This window comes from Molossus molossus, unplaced genomic scaffold, assembly GCF_014108415.1.
Source record: "Molossus molossus isolate mMolMol1 unplaced genomic scaffold, mMolMol1.p scaffold_m16_p_13, whole genome shotgun sequence".
Classification (NCBI taxonomy): domain Eukaryota; kingdom Metazoa; phylum Chordata; class Mammalia; order Chiroptera; family Molossidae; genus Molossus; species Molossus molossus.
Window position 1 is genome coordinate 70712235 of NW_023425348.1, and position 23980 is coordinate 70736214.

General features: G+C 33.8%; 1 protein-coding gene across 1 annotated transcript in view; it reads left to right on the forward strand.

Moving 5' to 3' along the window:
- ELP4 (elongator acetyltransferase complex subunit 4) overlaps positions 1-23980 on the forward strand; it is a 210204-nt gene that overhangs the window by 23747 nt on the left and 162477 nt on the right. Inside the window, exon 4 of the mRNA XM_036259175.1 lies at positions 19134-19265. Within this exon, the coding sequence (XP_036115068.1) occupies positions 19134-19265 (132 nt within the window). The remainder of the gene's footprint in view (positions 1-19133; positions 19266-23980) is intronic.

Consider the following 23980-nt stretch of genomic DNA (forward strand, 5'->3'; position numbering starts at 1 on the left):
TAGACCATGGTTATCTTAAAACCATATATAACTACAAGACAAGTAAAGGATTAAAAGCCTCATTAGCTGCCTAACATATATAACCACCCGGCATTTTATCCATCATCCTCTGAAAACACATTCATGCTTATTGTAGTCAATGCTTCTTCAGGAAGTCAGCGTTAAGATGTAACGCTGAAAAATTACACTCCTTAGAAAATCCTATAGAGCAATATATGTGATGTTAAAGCTTTTAAAAACACATATAGTAAGTATTTTTCAGTTAACTTTTTTAACTAAAGGAATTTTCTTGATCATCTCAAATATAGTGGTAAGTATTCTCCATGAAAACTTTCTATGGAATATTTTCTAAAATATCAAAAATTACATTTTTATGTTTATGTTTTAAACACTTATCAGCTAGGCTCATTTTTTAATGAAATGTAAAATTATATACACAGACATGCACACAAACATTTTCTTGAAAATGCTAAGATTTTTCTATTATATACTTTTCATAATTTTAACAATATGTTATGTGTTAATATTTATAGAATTAAAGTAAAATGATTTTAAGAAGTAAATTTAAATGGTATTTCATACTAAAATCCGTTTTAACACTTACTTTGAATATTTTTTAGTGAAGACATTCCAAGTAGGTAATATTCACGTAGGAAGAAGTATCTAATATCTAGAGCAAAGTGTTAATTTTTAAAAAATTTATTGGGGTGACATTGGTTATTAAAATTATATAGGTTTCAGGTGTACAATTTTATAATACATCATCTGCATATTGTGTGTTCACCACCCAAAGTCAAGTCTCCTTCTGTCACTGTTTAGTCCCTCTTTACCCTCTGCTACCTCCCCACAACCCTTTCCCTCCGGTAATTGTTGTATTTTTTAAAATATGTGCCCAGGATAAGTACATGCTTACCAGCAGGAATATTATAACTACATTGATGTTTACTAAAGGCTTACAGCTTATAATAAATTTTAATGTCAAACATATTAGTAAATAAATAGTTCAAATTTAAAATCAATTATGATAAAACTTCTCATATTTACTATAAAGAAAATATTTCATAATTGAAAATGAAAATGAATTACTTTATAAGTCATGGAATAAGTAACAATTTATTTAAAATAAGCTATATCGTATTTGATGAATTAGTATAGCAACAAAATATTTAGTAGTGAATTATGAAAATTAAGACTAGCATTTTCAGAACTCTTTTTATGGACTTTAAGTCCCTAAATAAGAATTAAAGTTCTGTTTTAATAATTTGAGGCATTATTTTATATCCCATAATATCAACCTTTTACCCAAATATTGAACTCATTTGTTAAGATCTCATTCATTGTATCATGCATCTTTTGCTTTATTGGATTCTTTTGTTATAAACGAGATCAGAGATACCAGTTGATTTAGAATTAGATGTAGCAGTATTATTTGATAAACAATGTAAAGTTTGAATTTCTATCAAGAAGGTTTCTTTCCCTTCAGTCAGTTTGGTGTCACAATTAAGTTTGTGTTTGCTCTCAATCTGCTATTTACCGATCGTGGAACAACAGTTAGAATTCTGAATCTAGTGAGTGGGTCTCTTGTTTGCTCAGTACAGTCTGGTCTTTCTGAGCAAATAGAATACAAAAATATCTCAGATCTATTTTATGTGTGTGTGTCTTGCAAAAAATTGAAATAGCTTTAAGAATGAAGTTAAAGGAACACCTCTTAGCCAAATATAATTTTGAATATTTTTTTTATTATGCTCATCTCCAAAATTGAAATTTTAATACATTATGTTATAAATCATTAAAAATTATTTTCTGGCCCTTCTGTCATTCTATTTTGCAAGCTTTATTGCATGCTCAATAATGTGACACATTTCCACACACATTTTTACTTTTCCTAGCCTATATAATATTTATTGTATTTTCTATCAAAACTATTTTGTCACTGTATATCTTTTGTCCATAGTATAAGGGCAAATATGGGCTGAGCCCTTTGAATGCAAAGCTGTAATCAGTATGTGTTCCTTCATTTCTTTGTCAACAATTTATTTGTTCAGACTATACGTTTTTCAGTGCTTACAACTCTAAAGTGCTAGTTGAGCCAGAAATTTGCTGTTTGACCCCAGGGTTTCACTCTTTTCCTCGCTACTTATGAGAGCTTATTTAAAATTCTAAGTTCTCCTCTGGCAGCCACAGTTAGAGCTTCTTTGGCAAACTAAATAGACTAAGAAAAAACATGCAAAGGCTCAGTACTGCTTCCAGTGACCTACATTCATAGCCAGCTTTGAAAAGGTGGCATGTGCCTTATTTTACAACAAGGAAATGAAAGATAAAAATATAAGGAAAATAAACCCAACTCTCTGTCACTAGCTAGTGAGAATCGTTTCTGATATAACATTAAAATAAACACACATTAGTATTTTATGCTTGTGTATCAACCAACAAAAGAAAGGACTTCTGCATGCAGAAAAGTAGCCTAAGTCATATAGCGAAAATGCCATACTCTGTAATATGTGTCCTCAGGAAGGTGAAATATATTTGGGATCTGGGCTTGAATTTTAATTTCTGTTTTGCTGTTAACTAGTGACAGGACCTTTTACAAGACACTTAACCTTTCATGTTAAGATAATACCCTAGCCACCGTATTCCAGAGTTCCAAATTTAAAAATTAAATATCTGGGAGTTCTGCTTTCTAAATCTTAAAGCATGCTTATTCCACACCTCATATTTGCTTCAAAAAATTTTGTTTTGAGCTCCTAAAAAAAATGAATTGTGAATACTTGATGGTGATTGTTATGCTCAAAATAAATATTAAAATCTTGGAACTATTCTATAGCACTTTATCATTCTTTGAAAATAAGCCACACAAGGCCAGAATTGGGAATATTAGAAATAGAGTTCATTTTCTGAATACTTTTACAAAAAAAGTATTTAAAAGAAAGTATTCAATTCTTTTGGGAGGAACCCATCACTTGATATTCTGAAAACCAGAGCCATTAAAAATAAAAGGAAATACTTGTTCATCAGCTCCCCAAATTAACATATTATCCCTTTAAGTGAGATGTTAAAGGATACCATGAAAAGAGAAAGGCAGTCCATAGATTAAGCAGACAGTCTCTGAAGATGTCTTCTGTACAAAATGATAACTTTACAGTGTGACAAAGAAGACAGGGCTATCTCTCCACAGTGTTGGGGTGATTCTTTCAGTGACCAATCTTTCCTGAAATTTTAAGTTTTGTTCAACAAAAAACAATAAGCAGTTTCAGAAAGTGGCCTTAGTTCACCACATCCATCTCTTAATATTGTGGACTATTAAAGAAATCAAAGGCAATTGAAATGTGCTTATCGTTTTTGTAAAATATTCTTACTACAGTTGTCTGTGTGTATGTGTTTGTGTATGTATTCAGAATTCTATGCTAGATTTCAGAAACAAGGTAGATATTATTAAACTGAAGATGAATTGGAAGTAGAAAGTAGAGCTGAGACTATAAAGTGAAACTTCTTACCTTTATAGTCTTAAAATGTAACATACAGAGTCCTATAGAATTAAAGAAAATCTGTTTTATGCCTTTATTCAGTACTCATTGAGCAGAAAGAGAATCAGTTTTATTCTATTAACACCAAATGTACTACAGAATATAATTTTCAAATTTAATAAAAATAAATTGATGTACAATTTCAGTTAGTCCCACACAATAACCTAAGGATTTTTGCTTGTGACATTTTTCATAATTTCTTCTGGAAAAATAAAAGAATATGACATCAAACAAGTAAAACCACTTGCTAGTGTGTTTCTGAGCTAAGGATGTAATTTATTTGCACCTCTTAATTGAAGAGAAATATCTAATTCTATTCCTAATTCAGATTTCTTTGACAGTAGATATCCCTGAAACTTTAGAATATATCTATTCCAACAATGTAAGAATTCTGTGACCTCAATTATAAGTAATTATAAGATTATTATTACTATCCTAACTTTTAAAATAATTATATTTAGAAATGTTTTTATTATATTAGGTTTTTATAAATTATTTTAGTGTATATTTAATAGGAATATTTAATACTTAAAAGAATTTTGTAGAAATCCCATGCCAATGTAAGAATCCTTTTTTTTTTTATCCTCACCCGAGGATAAAAGGCAGACAGAGTGGGAGGAAGAGAGGGGGGAAGAGAGAAGAGTGGGAAGAACATCGACTGATTGCCACCCACATGACCCCAACCGTGGCTGGGGACAAACCGCAACCAGGGTGCGCGCCCTTAGCGGGACTGAACCCTGGTATCTCTGGTTTGTGGGCCAGCGCTGAGCCAAACTGGCCAGGGCTAAGAATCCTTTTATAGCTCTAATAATTATTGCATAAGCTGTTTGTTTAATATAGATTTTTTTACGTCATGTTTTCTTAAAAACAGATTAATATACACTCTTATACAGTAAACTAAAGATGATTATTGCACATGATCTAACTAAACATGTTAATACCAGTGATTTAGTGCAGCCACTATGGAAAACACTATGGTATTACCTCAAAAAGTTAAAAATGGAACTGCCATTTGACCCAGTGATCCCACTTTTAGGAATATATCCTAAGAAGCCTAAAACACCAGTCAGAAAGAATATATGTACCCCTATGTTCATAGCTGCACTATTTACAATAGCTAAGATCTGGAAACAACCCAGGTGCCCGTCAGTAGATGACTGGATAAAAAAGCTGTGGTGCATGTACACAATGGAGTACTATGCAGCTGTAAGAAAGAAAGATCTCTTATCCTTTGAGATGACATGGAGGGACCTGGAAAGTATTATGCTAAGCGAAACAAGCCAAGCAGAGAAAGACAAATATCATCTGATCTCACTTATTTGTGGAATATAATGAACTAAACAAACTGATGAACAAAATTGACCTAGAGGTAGGGTACAGACTGACAAACCTCAGAAGAGGGGGTGTTGGGGGGGAGGGATGAACCACAGAACTTTAATGCATGTATGCATAACCAATGGACATAGACAACAAAGCTGGGGATGGGGCGGGGGCATGGGGAGGAGGGTGTCAGTGGGGGGAAAAGGAGAAACATCTGTAACAAAAACAAATTAATAAAACCAAACATTTTCTTCAAAAACAAACAAACAAAAAATATCAGTGATTTAGTGGATAATTTAGTTAGTCTACTCTTTAAACCATTTCACAAAATATATTGTAATCAAGATATTTTCTATTACAAGGACCACATTGTTTGTTCATCATTTTTTCTGTAACTAGGGATATATGTATTGATAGACATAAAGATAGATAAATACACATATACTGTATAGATATATATACATACATAAATACCATATGTGTGTGTGTATATATATATATACATACATACATACACATACATACATAATACATACACACATGCAGAAGTTCATATGTTTTTAGCAATGGTTGTTACCTAATTAGTAGATGTCTTCAGTTTAACTTATATTATCTCGCTGAATATGAATTTTATTAGTTGTGCAGTCAGAGTCAGATTAAACATTGGCAGCATTTAATGGATGAACTTCACTTTGTAAAGGAACCTAGAAAGGAACATTCCAATTTTTATGGCTATAAATATTAACAGATACCAACAGTGCATTCTTGTCTCTATAAGTAAATACATGGACTTTCTTATGTTAAACTTTTCTTTCTAAGAAATTTGTTTTGAAGTAAAGAGAATGTTCTGAAGGAATATATAACATTTATATTTGACATATAAAACACATAATTTCTAAATCTGAGTTGATATATTGAGGAAAATGGATAAAATTACTATAGACCTTATGGGCACTTGTTCTTAACAGCTTGACAGTTTTTATTTTTTTACCTATGTAAAAATAATTACGGAAGCAGATACTATCACTATGCCAGCAAACCCAGTGCATTTCCCTTTGAGTCGGTGCCATCAATAAGCAGTCTTGAAAGCACATGGCTGCCTTGGTCGAGACTTGGAGTGCTATTTATGATATTATCAGGCATACTGTTAGGACCTATATAAGAAATTTAAATTTGCCTACACCTCATTTTCCTAAACTCACTACAGATTGCAGTAGGACTCAGGGATTAATTACATGTCTAAATTGCTTTGAGATCCTATGGCTGGTGCTCCTAAAAATAGGATGGTTTAGAATGTAATATTTAAATATAGTTAGGTCGTGGTTTGCATTTAATTGAAGATAGTTGATTTGTTTGTTTGTTTTTTACTTAGTGCCACCCTTTTCCTTCATTTCTGAATACTTCTAGTGCAGACTTCAATTTCCTGTTCTCCAAGTTATCTTCCTCCTTCCCTCTACTAAATTAAGGAAACAGAGATTTCCCAGATTCTCAACACATTTCTGTTTTATATGTTAAAGGGAAATGTGAGAGGAACAGCGATTGAGAACGTTCTGTTTTCTGGTTTTCAGGTACATGTAATTGGTGTAGTTGCAAAATTAAAAGCATCATTTTTGTGAGTAGTATAACTTGGAAGTTGAGTTAAAATGATGGTTGAATAGTGATTTCACCCTTGTAATATCAATAATTTTGCCACCTTTATATTCAAGGAAAATAATATCTGAAATTGCACTAAGATGTTACCAACTCTGTACTGAATGTAGTTTGAAATATGGATGGAAATAAATTAATTTACGGATTACTAATCTTAAAATCTGTGACTTTTAGAAATGTTTTTTTATGTAGCATCACCTGTACCCCCGGATTTCTGACATACTCCATGCCATCTACATTTCCAAATGCTTTGAATAATTGAAGTTGCCTCTCCCTGCATATACTTTTAAATATTTAATTGAAGATAGGTGAAGGGCATACTTTTAATATATGGATGTTCAGGTTGGATATTTGACGTGCTTTGTATTCATATTATTATAATCAATATCTTTGGATTTGTTTCTCTTTCAGAAAATAAATGGTTTCCCCCACCCCTCAAAAATCCTCAAAATCAACAAAATAATATACTTACTGATACAGTATAATATACTTACTGATACATGGATAATGCTTAAGTAGTATTAATTATACAGTTACCAAAACCTGCAAGGATCAAAAGATTTTATTTTTAAGAGGGATTTTTCATGCTGCATGGATTATGTTGCTACATAATAGCTCAGTAGTACTTCTGCTGAATTGTAAAATAGCTTAGAGAGGAGTATGATGCCCATAGTTGGTGTAATGCATTGGTAATTAAGAGGGTGGGAGGTTAAGCTTCATTAACTGCTGAGGGATTGTATCTTGGGTTTTATTATGCCCTAGAGAACATTTAAAGTGAGAAGGGTCAAACTGTTGGAATCAGATTTTGCTTGTGCATCTGCCAAAACAAAGGCCACAGAATAATATAGCAGTAAGCATGGAATGACTTGGATTGAAAAGGGAAGAAATATATTTATGGCATCTTATGGATAAGAATAAATGTTTCTGATGAAAAATAAATATACTTAAATACTGGGGTATATCTTGGTATTGGAAGCTTATAATGATTTGGTTTCATGTGGGTTTTTTGTTTGTTTGTTTTTAAGTAGAATAAACAGTTCTTTTTGTCTGAAGGTAGTGCCAATTTCTTTATTCATGTTAATTTTCTAACCTAATTTGTTTGATTAAAGAAGTAGAGAAATTTTATACTTTCCAGCCTATCTTCTGTATAGGATTTATGAAACCTGCTTTTTATTTTTGTTATTCCTGATCTCTGCTACCCAATACATGGGAACTATAAGCACCACATTGCAGAAAAGAACCAAAATTCTGATATTCTTTCTTTTAGATAACAAGACTATTACAACAATATAGTATGTTCTCCTGCAACAAATATATTGAATAGCCCAGGGGTCAGCAAACTTTTCATTAAAGGACTAGACAGTAAATATTTTTGGCCTTGCAGGCCGTATGATCTCTGTTACAACTACTCAGTTCTGCTATTGTATCACTAGGGCCGTCATAGACACTCTTCCTAAACAAATGGACATGATTGTGTTCCAATACAACTTTTATTTACAAAAGCAGGTAGCTGGTTGGCTTTGACCTATGGGCCATAGTTTGCTGACCCCTGGAGTACCCCAAAACCACTAAGATTTTCTCCTTTGCTGTTTTCTGATAATATGATGTTATTCTTTTTCTACTGAATTGCCTTGGCACCAATATAGAAAATCTATTAAATGAATATGTGGGTGTCTTTCTCAATTTTCTTATTGGTTCCATTGAACCACATTTCTATCTTACGTGGACTTCACTTTTCTACTCTTACAATGTCTTGAAATCAAGTACTTTTAAGTCTTCAAATATTTTTCTTTTGCAAACTTGTTTTGATTATTATGGGCTTTTACATTTCGATATAAATTTTAGATTCAGCTTATCCATTTCTATGAAAAAGTTTGCCAGAATTATTCTTTTTGTTTCCCAGTTTTTGTTGTTTTTCTCTCTGTTCTTTATTCCTTTTTTTTTTTTTTTTATCCTCTCCCGAGGACACTTCTGCAGTTATCTTCAGATAGAGCGGGGGGGAGAGAGAGGAAGAAGAGAGAGAAGCATCAATGTGAGAGAGACACACCGAGTGGTCGCCACCCACAGGATCCCCAACAGGGCCAGGGACAAACTGCAACTAAGATACGTGCCCCTAGCAGGAACCAAACCCGGGACTCTCTGGTCCGCAGGCCAATACTGCAATTGCTGAGCTAAACTGGCCATGGCTGATTTAGTATACTTTGAGTTTGACATGCAGTTGAACATTCAAATAGAATATCCAAAAGGCAGTTAAGAATCTAGGCCAAGGAATTTGGGAATGATTGGAAATAGAGATTTGCTAGCCAACATTTCTATCTCCATTAAACATTTATTGAATACCTACTATGTGCCAGAAGCTATGTTATGTACAGACTAAGTGTGTTTTTCTACCCCTAAATCCATATCCTTCTTGCATTCAGTATGCATTCATTTCAACCCAATAGCTCCAAAAGCCTTAACTCACTCCATCATCAACTCTAAAGTCTAAAGTCTCATCTAAATGTCATCTCAATCAGGTATGGATGAAACTTGAAATATGATCCATCCTGAGGCAGATTTCTCTCTAGCTGTGAACCTGTGAACCTGTTAAATGAGACAAGTTATGTGATTCCAAATCCAATGGTACAACAGACAGAGGATAAACGTTACAATTCCAAAGGGAGAAATCAGAAGAAAGGAAGGGTGATGGATTGTAAGCAAGTCCAAAATGTAGCAGGGAAAATCCTGTTAGGTCTTAATTTTCATGAGTAAACTTCTTTGATTCAATGCTCTGCCTTCTAGGCCCACTGGGGTGGCAGCATTACCCCCTCATCCTCTTGGCTGATCAGGGCACAACCCACATGACTCTGCAGGGCTGCATTCCCACCTTTTGAAAATGATGTGGAGCCCAGCCAGTGTGGCTCAGTGGTTGAGCATCAACCCATGCACCAAGAGTCACTGGTTCAAATCCCACTAAGGGTACATGCCCAGGTTGTGGGCCAATCCCCAGTGGGGAACATGCAGGAGGCAGCCAATTGATGTTCTCTCTCATCTGTGTTTCTATCTCTCTCTCCCTCTCCCTTCCTCTCTCTCTAAAATAAATAAAGAAAAACATTTTTTTAAACAAAATAAGGTGGTGACCACCTTGCCTCCCATGCCTGGCAGCTCTGAGGGTCTGTGAGCACATTTGGGGCCCTTATTCCCTTTTATTGTATGATAGTGCATGTTCGAAGCCAAACTGCTCAGTGGCAAGTCCTGTAATATCCAAGAAGTTTGACAGCCTTCCTTAATCCCATCCTTCCTTGAGTGCTCCCTTTAGTTCAAACAGGCAGTGTCCCTGCCGGTATAATTCCATCTCTATTCCTGGCTTCTGCTGAGATGGCGGCTGATTAGGTCTGGGTCATGCCCATGATCTCTATCCAGCGGATGTTCAGCTATCCCTTTAGTGTTCTTTTCAGAAGAAGTTTGTTTGTTTGTTTGTTTCTGTTTTGCAATATGGATAGGCTGAGATATTTTCAATTCAAGTTCTGCTTCCTTTTTGCTTAAATTGTTTAGTTAATTTATTTCTCTTTTTGCATTTTACTGTAAAGCACTTAGGAGAAACCATGCCACTCCTTCAAAATTTTGCTTAGAAATCTCCTCAGCTGAAAATCCATCTTCATCACTTCCAAGCAGTACCTTCCACAAAACACTGGAACACAAGTCAGCCAGGTTCTTTGCCACTTCATAGCAAGGATTGTCTTTCCTCCTGTTTTTCAATATGTTCCTGATTTCTATCTGAGACTTCACTAGAATCACCTTTAACTTCTCTATTTCTAGCTTGCACCTCAAAACTCTTCTGGCCTTTGGAATTATCCAATTCCAAAACCATTTTCTTATTTTTAGGCATTTGTTACATCAGTACCCATTTATTTTGGTATCAAAATCTGTCTTGGTCATCTTGGGCTGCCATAACAAAATGCCATAGACTGACTGGGGGGCTTAAAGAACAGAAATTGATTTTCTCACAGTTCTAGAGGCTGGAAGTCCAAGAGGTTCCAGCAGATTTACTTCTGGTGAGTACTCTTCCTGACTTGTAGATAGATGACTCTTCATGTGTTTAAGCATCATCTCCCTAGAATCCTCCGTCCTTCTGCTCCAAATGGACTACGTACGTGTTCGCTTGGCAGCCTACACGGTTGTATTCTGGCACTTCCCTTCATCATCCTGGCCATTGCCCTGACTTAGCTCCTGGCAGACACCTTCTTGGTAATTTGAGAGAGAGTGGAGGTAGAGGGTAAGTGTGAGGCAGTAGAGATTTTAAAATTCTGCATGTCTGAAAATGTCTTAATTCTACCCTCAAATTTAACATTTGTTTGGTTAAATATAGACTAGTAGGCTGGAAATAACTTTCTCTTGGAAAAGTCCAGTGTTGCTATTGCAAAGTTTGATGGCATTCATATTCCTCTGACTTCCACCCAACCCCTGGAAGCTGTGCAGATATGTTCTTTGTTCTCCCTTATTCTGTAATGTCAGAATTATATGCTTTGGTGTATGTCTATTTTCACTTACAGTTTGAGTACTCAGTAGGATTTTAAATCTAAAGTCGCCTATTTTTTATTTCTGGAAATTTCTCCTAGATTATTTCTTTGTTATTTTCCTCTATCATCTGCTTCTCTGTCTAGAAATCCTTCTGTGGTATCAACCTCCTGAAATAATCCTCTAAATATTTTCTTTTCTCTCTCTCATTTTCTGTCTCTTTAAGAGGCAGTACAGCCTAATGGTGAAGAAACTGAATGATAGAACAGGACTGACTTTCATCAAGTTAATTAATCTTTGTACTACAATGCCTTCATCTATAAAATGGGTTTAATAATAGTGCTTACTTCTTAAGATTGTTTTAAGGATTAAAGTTGTTAATTGTATAAAGGGCTTAGAAGGGTGCTTGGGCCCTGGCCGGTTTGGCTCAGCGGTTAGAGCGTCGGCCCGTGGACCAGAGAGTCCCAGATTCGGTTCCCACTAAGGGCACATACCTCAGTTGTAGTTTGTCCCCGGCGCCAGTTGGAGTCGTGTGGGTTGCAACCACTTGATGTGTCTCTCTCACATCAATGTTTCTCTCTCCCTCTCTTCCTCCCTCTCTCTCTCCCGGTCTATCTGAAGATAAATGCAAAAATGTCCTTGGGTGAGGATAAAAAAAATTAAATTAATAAATAGAAGAGTGCCTGGCAGTTGGAAAGTACTTTAAAACATGTTAGTTACTGTGTGTGTTTGTTTGTTTGTTTTTTAATTTATTTCAGACCATCCTTCTAATGTGACTTTTTTTTTAATTATCATTACTATCATCATTTTTTAAAATTCTGACAGATTCGACCAACTTGATGTAGTGCTTCCGGTCAATTGTTTTTTCAAATCTGCTCTTATATTTTTAATTACTAGAAATTCACGTTTTTCCAATTGTTTCCTTTTACTGAAGTATTTTTTTTTATTTTTATTGTTGAAAGTATTACAGATGACCCCCTTTTTTCCCTATTGACCCCTCCTCCCCACTCCCACCCCTCTCCTGCTTTCCCCAACCTAATGTCTGTGTTCACTGCTTGTGCGTAAATGCATATAAGTTCTTTGGTTTATCTCTTCCCACCCTTCCTATACCCCACCATCCTTCGGAGGTTTGTTAGTCTGTTCTGTACTTCCATGACTCTGGATCTATTTTGGTTGACAGCTTCTTTTGTTTATGATGTTCTATAAATAAGTCAGTGAAGTATTTTATTTTATTTTATTTTATTTTATATGCACCATCTCATATAATAGATATTGTATTTTATTCTTTCTGAAGTTTTTATCTGTTTCTGGCATTGTTTTTATTTTCTACATGTTTATCTTGGTCTTTGAATTCCATATTGGATGCTTTTCTCAAATAATCTGATCATTCTTGGCTGTCCTGTGATAGTGAAGAGAGAGGGTCTAGAAAGCTATTTAAAGGGCTATGTTTTTGAACATACAACTTGTGGTCTGGTAGATTTACTGTATGCTTAGCTAATGGTATTTCTCTAAAGGTCTTTTCTCTTAATTTTGTCAATTTCCCCAGGGAGGACTCCTCTCCCAGTCTCCTGCCTGTTCCATTTAAGGATGGCTTCTGGCCTTCTGAGAGCCTAGCAGTGGGAGGCAGCTGTGTCTATGTGTATGGGGAAGAGGAAGTTGTGTTGCTCTTCTGTCTGAAGATTTCGCTGTTACCCTGTCTTCACCCCTGCCCTCTGTTGTGTTCCTATTTCCAAAGTTTGTCTGATTTGACCTCCTCTCCATTTCTCTTGCACAGTGGAGGAGGAGGAGTGTCCTGGCTTGGAGAGGGAAATTGGGGATCTGGGGGTCTTATGTTCCTTTTAAGGATTTCCAACAAATTTTGTCTGTTTTCACACAAGAGTATCACCTCCTTATCCTGCAGTAAAGAGTATTACCGCAATTGCTCATATGCTTTTCAACTATGCCAGTTGTTGAGACTTGTTAAAGCCAAGTGGTAGAAATTGGGTAGTTTTATATTATTCTCTATTATTTTCTAGATGTTTATATACCTCAGAGAAAATAATTTAAGACACAAAGGATATATGTTATAAACAACATTTATTGTATTATTCTTGGACTGCAGGCAGACTAAAAGGTTCAACAGTAGGAAATGATAAACTGAATATTATCTGAGCTATACAAAATGCAGCCATTGAAAATCTTATTTTGCAAAGTAAATGTAGGAATGCTCACAGTATCATACTTATAGTACAAATAATATATATTATAATATCCAAATAGTCAGTGTACATTTTGTCATATATATATGAATAAATAAATAAGACTGGAGGGAAATACTCAAATATGTTCAGAGTTGTTATTTCTAGATGGTAGGCTGATAGATTATTTTCTTTTTTATATGTTTTTGTATCTAATAATTTTCTATATTGAACATTTACCACCTTTTAAATTAAGAACTATTTAATAAATAATTGATTTTTTTATAAGGATAGTTGAGTACTGTTTTTTGTAAGTTAAAAAATTATAGTGAAAAAATATTGTTAAATTTTTGGTAGGTGAAATAACATTTTGTGTTGGGTTTTATTTAATCTTATAGATAACTACTAGGAAATTGTTTTTAAAAATATTTATTTCTATTAGACTGACAAACCTCGGAGGGGAGGGAAATAAACCAAAGAACTTATATGCATATATGCATAATCATTGGAGATGGGCAACAATACTGTGAATGGGGGTGGGGGGTGGGGAGGAGGGTGTCGATGGAGGAAAAAGGAGAAACATTGGTAACAAAAATAAATTAATTAAAAATAAATAAATTAAAATATGTATTTCTTATTTGCCTTGTTCCATAAAGGATGTGAATCAGTTTATAAACATTCGTATTATAGAAGTTATGTATGAAAGAGCTGAAGGAATCAGGGAAAATAGAGTTAAAGATGAGATATACAGAAAACTATGCCTAAAGCAAAGAAGGCAGTTCATGATCTCTTACGTAATTCATTGTGCATGATTTGGGGGGAAGGGGAAAGGACAGGGAAGCATATAACTTTTCTAGGTACTGAAAAATAAAATAATCTCCTTTTTAATTTTAAACAAATTGTGATGCTTCTTCAAAATCCTGGTTAATATCAATATATAGTGTATCATTGACGATTGTAAAACCTCACAGAGTAAACAATTTAAATTGATAGATGAATAAATAGGTAATTTTGTTTTAATTGTCTAAACCAGCACTTGACAGAATTTTCTGGGATGTTGAAAATGTTCTCTACCTGCACTGCCCTACAGAGGAACCATTAGCTTCATGTGGCTCCTGGACACTTAACATGTGGCTGGTGTAGTCAAGACACTGAGTTTATCATTTTGTTTAATTTTCACTAATAAAAACTTCAAATAGGGCCTACTGTATTGAATAGTATAATTCTAGACCTAGGGTTTTATAAATAATGCTGATATGTCTTTATTACTGAAATTAGCAAAACTAATTCAGATGATAAAATGTTTTACTTGATATCTAGAATCTTTTTTCAATATGGAAAAAGACAACTGAGGAAAAACAAATTTTAGACAATTGCACATGAAAATAGATTTGGCAAGCTAGATATAAATTGATTATGTATAAGTTTTATAATATCTTATTTCATTTTTTTTCCCTCATTTTAGAAATAAAATGAGTGGTTCTTCACCCTACAGATAGGACTGTGGGACAGAGGGAAAGGTGGAGAACACCAAAATCTCCAAACTTTTATTTTAACATTGCACAAGTTTTATCCATTCCTTCCACAAGGCAATAAAAAGTATTAATGGGATTATGCTGTCTGTGTGAATGTATGCAGGCAGGAAAATAATTGAAAACCAATAATTTAAGATAATTCACATTAAAAGAATTTATATTTTTAGAGATAGAATGATACCAATCAAACAATATATGTAAGAAGACATGTTTTATATGTTTGAAATGTTCTAAACAGAATGTTCTATTAGATCTTTTGTAACAGGGTTATGGGTGTTTATTTCTGTATTCTCTCTATCCACATTTTTCTTGAAGATTACCTGAGAATTATTGTATATGGGAACTTGGGGGTTAAGATATCAGGATACTAGACTCTCTACTTTATCAAACAAAACATAATTTAAAATACTCTCAAAATCAGTTCTACTAATCAGAACAAGAAAAGTCAGGGCTCAACCTAATAACATAAATTTCTAAAGACTGCCCTGGCCGGTTTGGCTCATCGGTTAGAGCATTGGCCTGCGGTCCCCAGAGACCCGGGTTCGGTTCCTGCTAAGGGCACGTACCTAGGTTGCAGTTTGTCCCCAGCCCTGGTTGGGTTGTGTGGGTGGCAACCACTCAATGTGTCCCTTTCACATCGATGTTTCTCTCTCTCTCTCTCCCTCCCACTCTATTTGAACAAAATATCAAAAAATGTCCTTGGGTGAGGATAATATATATATATATATATATATATATATATATATATATATATGGTGAGGATAAAATATATATATATATAAAATAAAATAAAATAAAAAAGACCAAGGCCAAGCAAAAGTCTTCATTAGGTTCAGTTCCTAATTTCACCCTCACACCTAGAAACCAATAAATTAGCATAATCTTGAGAAATAACTGGGACTAATGGTATTAAACTAAAGCAAATGTTTCAGAAAGCAACTGTGAATTGGGTACATAATCCAAAACCTAATGGTATACCACATCCTAAGTGGGAATAAAATTCTCACTGACTCAAGTAATCTGAATGCACGAACTTGGCATTTAATGGAATCTCATAAGAAAACTGAGAGCCTAGGTCTTCTTAAAAAGAAGGATGGCGTTTAACGTTGCCAAAGTCTCTTATCATGAAAGTACGAAAAAATGGGTTGATATTAAAATACTTAGCTCTCAAACTTTAGGTAGAGGAAAAAACTCAATTTGGAAGAAAACCCAAGAACAGAAGGAAATCCTCCATAAGAGATTTATGGAAGAGTTTAATAAATTAGAACATGAATTCAATAAAATATTTAAAATCAAATAAGAAAACATGGTAATTAGGTTGACTTAAATAATATCATTACCCAATATAGTAGCAACAGTCACAGTTAAATTAGAGAAATGAGATTAAAACAAGTGAAGATATAATTACAATGTGGAAACTTTTTAATTTAACTAGTTAGTAGCTACTGTATTGGCCAGCACAAGTAGGAACATTTCCAATGTTACAGAAAGTTCTTTTGGTTAATGCTAGTCCAGAAGATGGGAGAACATATTTATTCATCTAACATATTAATTGGTTACTGTGTGATGTTTTATAACTGTCCATGATATATTTAATATGTATATCAACAATGATATATTCTGTTTCACTGTGGAACAGAAAAATAATTTTAAACATGAGGCACAAAAATATTTTACTTGAAATTAAGAATCTTCAGCTTGAAAGGACATCTGGTTAACGGGGGAAATAATACAAAGCAATACACATAAATATAGTCCATTTAAGCTATTGTACTGCAAATATAAAGGAAGAATTATTCAGGCAGAAAAAACAACTCTCCTATAAAAGTAGAAGGCTTCAAACCTCCCTACAGCACCATTCTTTGTCCAGGGACAGTAGAGCAATATCTACCAAGTTCTAAGCAAGTGGAAATATTATTAAATATAATGTCTAACCAAAATGTTAGTTGAGCCCAGCTGGTATGGCTCAGTGGTTGAGCATTGACCCATGCACCAAGAGGTCGCTAGTTCAATTCCTGGCCAGGGCACATGCCCAGGTAGTGGGCCTGGTTCCCAATGTGGGGCATGCAGGAGGCAACCAAGCCATGTTCACTCTCATTGATGTTTCTATCTCTCTCTCCTTCTCCCATCCTATCTCTCGAAAATGAATAAGGGGAAAAAAATTTTTTTAATGAAGTAAAATGTTAGTTGAATAAAAATGTATTTGAAAATATAATCTATTTCCTTAAGGAGAGCTTCGTTGACTATCCTATTTAAGGTAGCACCTCCTTCCTTTACTTTGTATTTCTTTCCTCTTTTTTCTTCAAGTTCATATTACTACCCTTCTAGGATGTAACTCTATGAAAGCAGGGACTTTGTTTTGTTCACTGTCTATGCCTAGTATCTTCCTGACACTGCTAAGTGAGTGCTGCTATTGATTAACAAAACTCAAGAATGGTGGAACAGTAGTAAAAGGACCAATGAGGAGGCCATTTCAACAAACACCTAAACTTTTGTGTTTGGTTGCACACTAGTATATAAATGCTATAATCCTTGACAATATAGAAATTAATAGAGAAAACTAAACTTGGGGGAGAGAAAGCATTTTAAGTACTAATTTTCTCATTTTTATAGGAGGAAAGGAGAAGTATTGATTTTGTTGAGAACTGAAACATGTAAAAAAGAATATAGTACTCCTATGTCTTTATAGGCTTCATAATCACATTTCTAATCTTGCAGGAGAATATGTTAAGAAATAATGTCTCTTGAGGAATAGAATCATTGATCAGTTCAACATTGTTTTCAATTTTACTTCAATTTTAATTTATAAATTAAAGTACAAAATTATTCATAGCATGTTATCATATACTGCTTTTATGAAAGTATTTTTTCTAACATATATACACATAAGTATATGCTAGGAATGTCGTTAATGATTATCGTGGAAGAGGTTGGCTCTTTTTTTTTTTTTTTTTACTATATACTTTTGTCATAACTATTATTAAGTGTCTCTGAGATTGAAAAATATTTTTTTAATCCAAATATTTATACTATTACCTGGTATTGACGGTCAAAATGTGTGGCTCTGAGTAATGGTTGAGACAATTATTTGACTGAATTCCTATAATCTGTAATCAAACATTTATTGTTTAATATGCATCATGTACCATTCTCTGTATTATATATTTTTAATTCATTTTTTCCTTACAAAAATATGATGGAGTAAATACTTGTTTCTCCATTCTTCAGATGATAAATGGAGACATAGAGAAAGCCAATAGGTATTCAACATAACCACGGACAAAGCTACTAGTGTATAAAGTCAAGATTTGGGCCCAAACAATCTTGTGGCAGAATTCAGACTTAACCATTGTGCTGTATTGTACTATACCCCTTACAAATGTTCACTTTCATTGGAAAAAGAAGATACTTTATATTTTCTAACATATTAATACTATTCTAGGAATGATGGATTCAGAGCTCAAATGATATACCTAGTTTCTAATACTGTCATAAATAAAAGTGTAAATCCAATTGAAGGTCTTTTAGGAGGTCACTAAAGTATGTGATGGTTAATGTATTTTCCAGCTGATTAGCTGATTTGATTATAAGTGTATATAAAGCTGATCTTGAAAAGTAAAAGTTGAAATTTAGACTATTAATAATATAACACAAGATTATGTTTACTAATCCAGTGCCCCAGACTATCTTTATGATTCTGGCTAATAAAAGATTGAATTGTTGCATGGGTTTTCCTTCTCCAAAAAACTTATATACTTTTTTCTTTGCATTATTTCTATAGTACCTTTTCACACACAAAAAAGAAAATGTTTTCTGTATGTTTTTATGTAGTCACTCAGTAGGTCAGCATCCCCCAAAAAAGTAAAATTGGAATCCATTGTTTCTTGATTTAAGCAGAGATTTTAAATTCTGCATTTATTGTTTAAAAAAGAAGCATAAGCCTGCAGGTGCAAAACTGATGTTTGATATGGACAAAATAAATGTCTTTATCCTTAGTTATTTTTTCATCATTACTTCGGTGAATGAGTTTTTTGAATTCTAGAATTACAAAACCAGTAAACAGATTGCACATGAGCTTTATTTTTACCTTGTGGCAAACATAACAATAATTACATGTAATATGTGAATGCTAATTTGAGACTGCTTTAAATGCTTAAATTTAAAATATGAGCATAGCCTCTTGTTGCAATAGCAGTTGATTTTGGTTTGTATAAAAACTAGAATATTTTCTTTAAATTCTAGTTCATTCCTAAAAATTTAAATTGCACATTTAATATTATATTTACCCTGTTTCTCTGTTTTAGACTTCTATTTGTCATGACTTTATGCTTAAACCAATTGTAAGGTATCGATTTTTAATACATTGGAAAATTTTAGTATTGCTAATATTAGTATTTAAGGAACAATAATGTGTTCTTCTGTTTTCTTAGGAACTTCCTGCACCATTACTTGATGATAATTGTAAAAGAAAAACTGATGAAGATGCATATAATCATAAAACACCAGAATCTAATGTTAAGATGAAAATAGCTTGGCGTTATCAGCTATTACCCAAGATGGAGGCAAGTCAACAATACAAACTATGTATTTCTAAAATTTGCAAATGCATTTGTTTTCATTTTATGGAATCTCTTGTTGTGTACCTGTTATTCTTTAAGTGCAATACAGTGTATATATGTTTACTTAAATAACTATATATTTCATTTATAGCATATTTGATCAAGATGACATATTCCTTAAAAATAAAATTATAGCAAATTGTGTTCTTTTTAAAAACCAAAATAGATTATTTTCATTTCTTCCACCATCTCCATACAGAGTCTTTTTTTCTAGGGTTGCAAGTCAGAGTAAGTGAATTAGCAAAGCCATTTCTTTTTTAATTTTAATGGTGTAACATTGGTTAATAAAATTATATAGGTTTCAGGTGTAGAATTCTATAACATATCATCTGTATATTGGATTGTGTGTTCACCACCCCAAGTCAAGTCTCCTTCTGTCACTATTTATACCCCCTTTACCCTTTTGCACCTCCCTCAACCCCCTTTTTCCTTCTGGTAATCACCATATTCTTGTCTGTGTCTCTGAGTTTTTTGTTTGTTTTGTATTGTGCTTGATCCCTTCACCTTTTTCATCCAGCTTCCAACTCCCCTTCCATCTGACAGCCGTCAATCTGTTCTTTGTATCTATAAGTCTGTTTCTATTTGTTTGTTTATTTTGTTCATTAGATTCTACATATAAGTGAAATCATGTGGTACTTATCTTTCTCTGAGTGGCTAATTTAACTTTGCATAATACTCTCCAGGTCCATTCATGCTGTTGTAAAGGGTAAGATTTTCTTCTTTTTTTTTTTTACAGCCAAATAGTATTCCATTGTGTAAATGTACCACTGCTTTTTTATCCATTCATCTACTGATGGGCACCTTAGACTGTTTCCAAATCTTGGCTATTGTAATAGAACTGCAGTCACAGAGGGGTGCATATATTCTTTCAAATTAGTGTTTCGGGTTTCTTCTGATATATTCCCAGAAGTGTAATTGCTGGGTTATAAGACAGTGTTATTTTTTATTTTTTGAGGAAACCCCATACTGTTTTTCACAGTGCTTGCAGCAGTCTGCATTCCCCCTAACAGTGCACAAGGGTTCCGTTTTCTCCACATCCTCGTCGGTACTTGTCTGTTGATTTATTGGTGATAGCCATTCTGACAGGTGTGAGTTGATATCTCATTGTGGTTTTAATTTGCATTTCTCTGATGATGACTGACATTGAGCATCTTTTCATATGTCTATTGGCCATCTATATGTCCTCTTTGGAGAAGTGTCTATTCATTTTCTTTGCCCTTTTTTAAATTGTATTGTTTGATTTTTAGGGTTGAGTTATTTGAGTTCTTAATACATTTTGGATATTAATGCCTTATCAGATGTATGATTGGCAAATTATCTTCTCTCAGTCAGTGGGTTGCCTTTTTCATTTTGTTAATGGTTTCCTTCCATGTGCAAAAACTTTTTATTTTGATGTGATCCCATTTGTTTGTTTTTTTCTTCTGTTTCCCTTGCCTAAGGAGATATATCAGAAAAACTATTGCTACGAGAAATGTCTGAGATTTTACCGCCTATGTTTTTTTCTAGAATTTTCATGGTTTCAAGTCTTATATTTAAGTCTTTAATCTAATTTGAGTTTTATTCTTGTGTATGGTGTAAAAAGGTGGTCTAATTTTATTTTTTTGCACAAATCTGTTTAATTTTCTCAACACTATTTATTAAATAGACTGTCTTTACTTCATTGTATGTTTTTACCTCCTTAGTCAAATATTAATTGATCATAAATGGATTGATTTCTCAACTCTGTATTCTGCTCCATTGATTTATATATCTGTTTTTATGCCAAAACCATGCTGTTTTTTTTTTTTTTTACTCTGGCCTTGACGTATAGTTTGCTATCAGGCAGTATGACTCCTCCAACTAAGGTCTTCTTTCTTAAGATTGCTGTGGCTATTTGGGATCTTTTATGTTTCCATATAAATTTTTGGAACATTGTTCTAGTTCTGTGAAATACACTCTTGGTATCTTGTTAGGAATTGCTTTGACTCAAGAGATTGCTTTATGTAGTATGCACATTTTAATTATTACTAACAAAGCCATTTCTATCCAGCATAGTTACTTGTAAATATTCAATTTAAGTGGTAGTTCTATGGAATAACTTTTTATTCCTATATATTTTAACCATTACACTTTCAAATTCAGGTATTTATAACCTGAGCTATCCAGAATTGACTAAGAGATGGGAAGTTGGGGGAACATTTTTGAGAAGTCAAAGTAGATGTCAGTAAATCTGCCCACTCAAGCTCAGGAGCTCTGCTCCTGGTGAAGGCTCTGCTCTGTTCATTCATTGCCCTCATTTGTCTGCCTCACTGCTTTTTAGAACACTCTAATATCTATCAGACCTTATCATACTGGTAGAAAGAGAGAGGAGTTCTAATTGGAATGTGACACAGTTCCCACAGTCCACCCTTCTCTCATCCTCCACATTCGCACCAGTGTTACGTTCCCGAGGACAGACGACACTGCTAAACTGCAAATGCCTAACTTGCTCTCCTGTTCCCACTACCTCCTCTGAGTTCATGGTATATTGTCAGTCATAGTACTCTCCTGCAAAACATAGATAAAACCTTAGAAATTTCTGTAGTGTTCTGGGTAATCACATCAATTAATGAGAGTTAGTGGTATATGAGATGAAATCTGTTTGCCATTATAAGCCTGCAATATGAAATATAAACTCCTCAAGATTGTGTGTAAAATCTGCACTTTAGTCCAGCTGGTATGGGTCAGTGGTTGAGCGTCGACTCTTGCACCAAGAGGTCGCTGGTTCAAATCCCGGTCAGGACACATGCCCAGATTGTGGGCCTGATCCCCAGTGGGGGGCATGCAGGAGTTAGCCAGTTGATGGTCTCTCTTACTGACATTTCTATCTCTCTCTTCCTCTCTCTCTAAAATCAATAAAGGAAAAAAAAAGATCTATACACTTGAATTCAAGCCTACCCTTTAGTCCTCTCCATATGTGTGTATATAAAAAACCATATTCATCCATCCTGTGAGAATTGTTCCTTATGAATTGCTTGTATTTCTTGTTTACTTTCTTATTTACCAACTTTTCCAAGTGAAACTGGTACTACCTCTGACAGCTTTCCATACATAAGTATCTAGTATTTTATTTTTGTTTCCATAGCATTTCATATATTTTAAAGTACTTCTATACATTATTTTATAGTTGTTAATATGCTATCTTCTCCACCAGACAGAATTCTCTATAAAGGCAGACAGCTTGTTTTATTTTCTCTGTATCTCCAGCACCGCTATTAATACCCACATACTCAGTAAATTTTTAGTGCATGATCATCCATTTACTCTTGCAGTCAGCAGATATTGATTAAGCATCAATTGTGTACCGAGTATAAAATATGTTATAATAGGTACACATTAGGTACTAGTAAATTGTTCTAATTTAAGTAAGGAAGCTATTTGAATAGCAAATGACTATGAACAAACTATAAACTGGAGAGAGGACATTTACAACCCATATAATAGAATAAGGACTATATTTCATTGTATATAAAGAAATTCTAAACTAAATAAGGAATAGTCTACCAATCCAATTTTTAAAATGTGCAAAAACATGAAAAGAAAATGCAGGTGGGTCTTAAACATGTAAAAACAGATGCCCAATTTCAAATACAGTAAGATAAATACAAATTAAAACTACACTGGCTTGCCATTTTTTTCTTATCAGATTGTCAGTAATCTAAAATGTTTGGCTGTGGTACATCTACACAATGGAATACCATGCAGCTGTAAGACAGAAAGATCTCTTATCCTTTGAGACAACATGGAGGGACCTGGAGAGTATTATGCTAAGCGAAATAAGCCAATCTAAGAAAGACAAATATCACATGATCTCATTATTTGCGAAATATAATGAACAAAATAGACCCAGAGACATAGAAGTAGACTTCAAACTGACAAACCTCAGAGGAGGGGGCCGGGGTTATGCTGGGGGAGGGAAAAGATAAACCAAAGAACTTAATGCATATATGCATAACCAATGGACATAGACAACAATGCTGGAGGTGGCGGGGCAGGAACGGGAAAAAATAAAATAAAATGTTTGGTAAGACACTGAGCTGGTGGGGGCGGATTAGTACTTATGCTTTGCTGGTGAAATGTAAGTAGGTATAGCTCCTGTGAAGGTTAATTTGGTAGTATCCTTCAGAATTACAAAATCATACCCTTTGATTCTTTTGGAAGTTTGCCTGATGAATATATTTACTCAATGTAAAATAAAATATATATGAGCTTTTATGTAGCATATTTTTAAGTAGCAAATGATTGGAAATAATCGAAATATTTTCATCAGTAAACAACTCATTAAATAAATAATGATATATGTACAGTAGAATGCCATACATTTATATTAAAAAGTAAAGGAAGTTCTGTGTAATCAATGGTTGTTGTAGGCATAGCCTAGCTCGGTTGTAACTGAGAACTGGGTACAAGAGGCCAGAATAAGTAGTTTTTCTGTTTGGGAAAATGTGAGTTGAGTGATAGAGTTTAAAATAGACAAGGAATATGGAACTAGCATTTGAGAACCCAAATGGCAAAGAACTTGATGTCTTTGATCTGGCAGATTAATTTAAGTAACTAGGCTTAACAGTGGCTTTATATACATTTTTTTTTCAATTACAGTTTACATTCAATATTATTTTGTATTAGTTTCAAGTGTATAG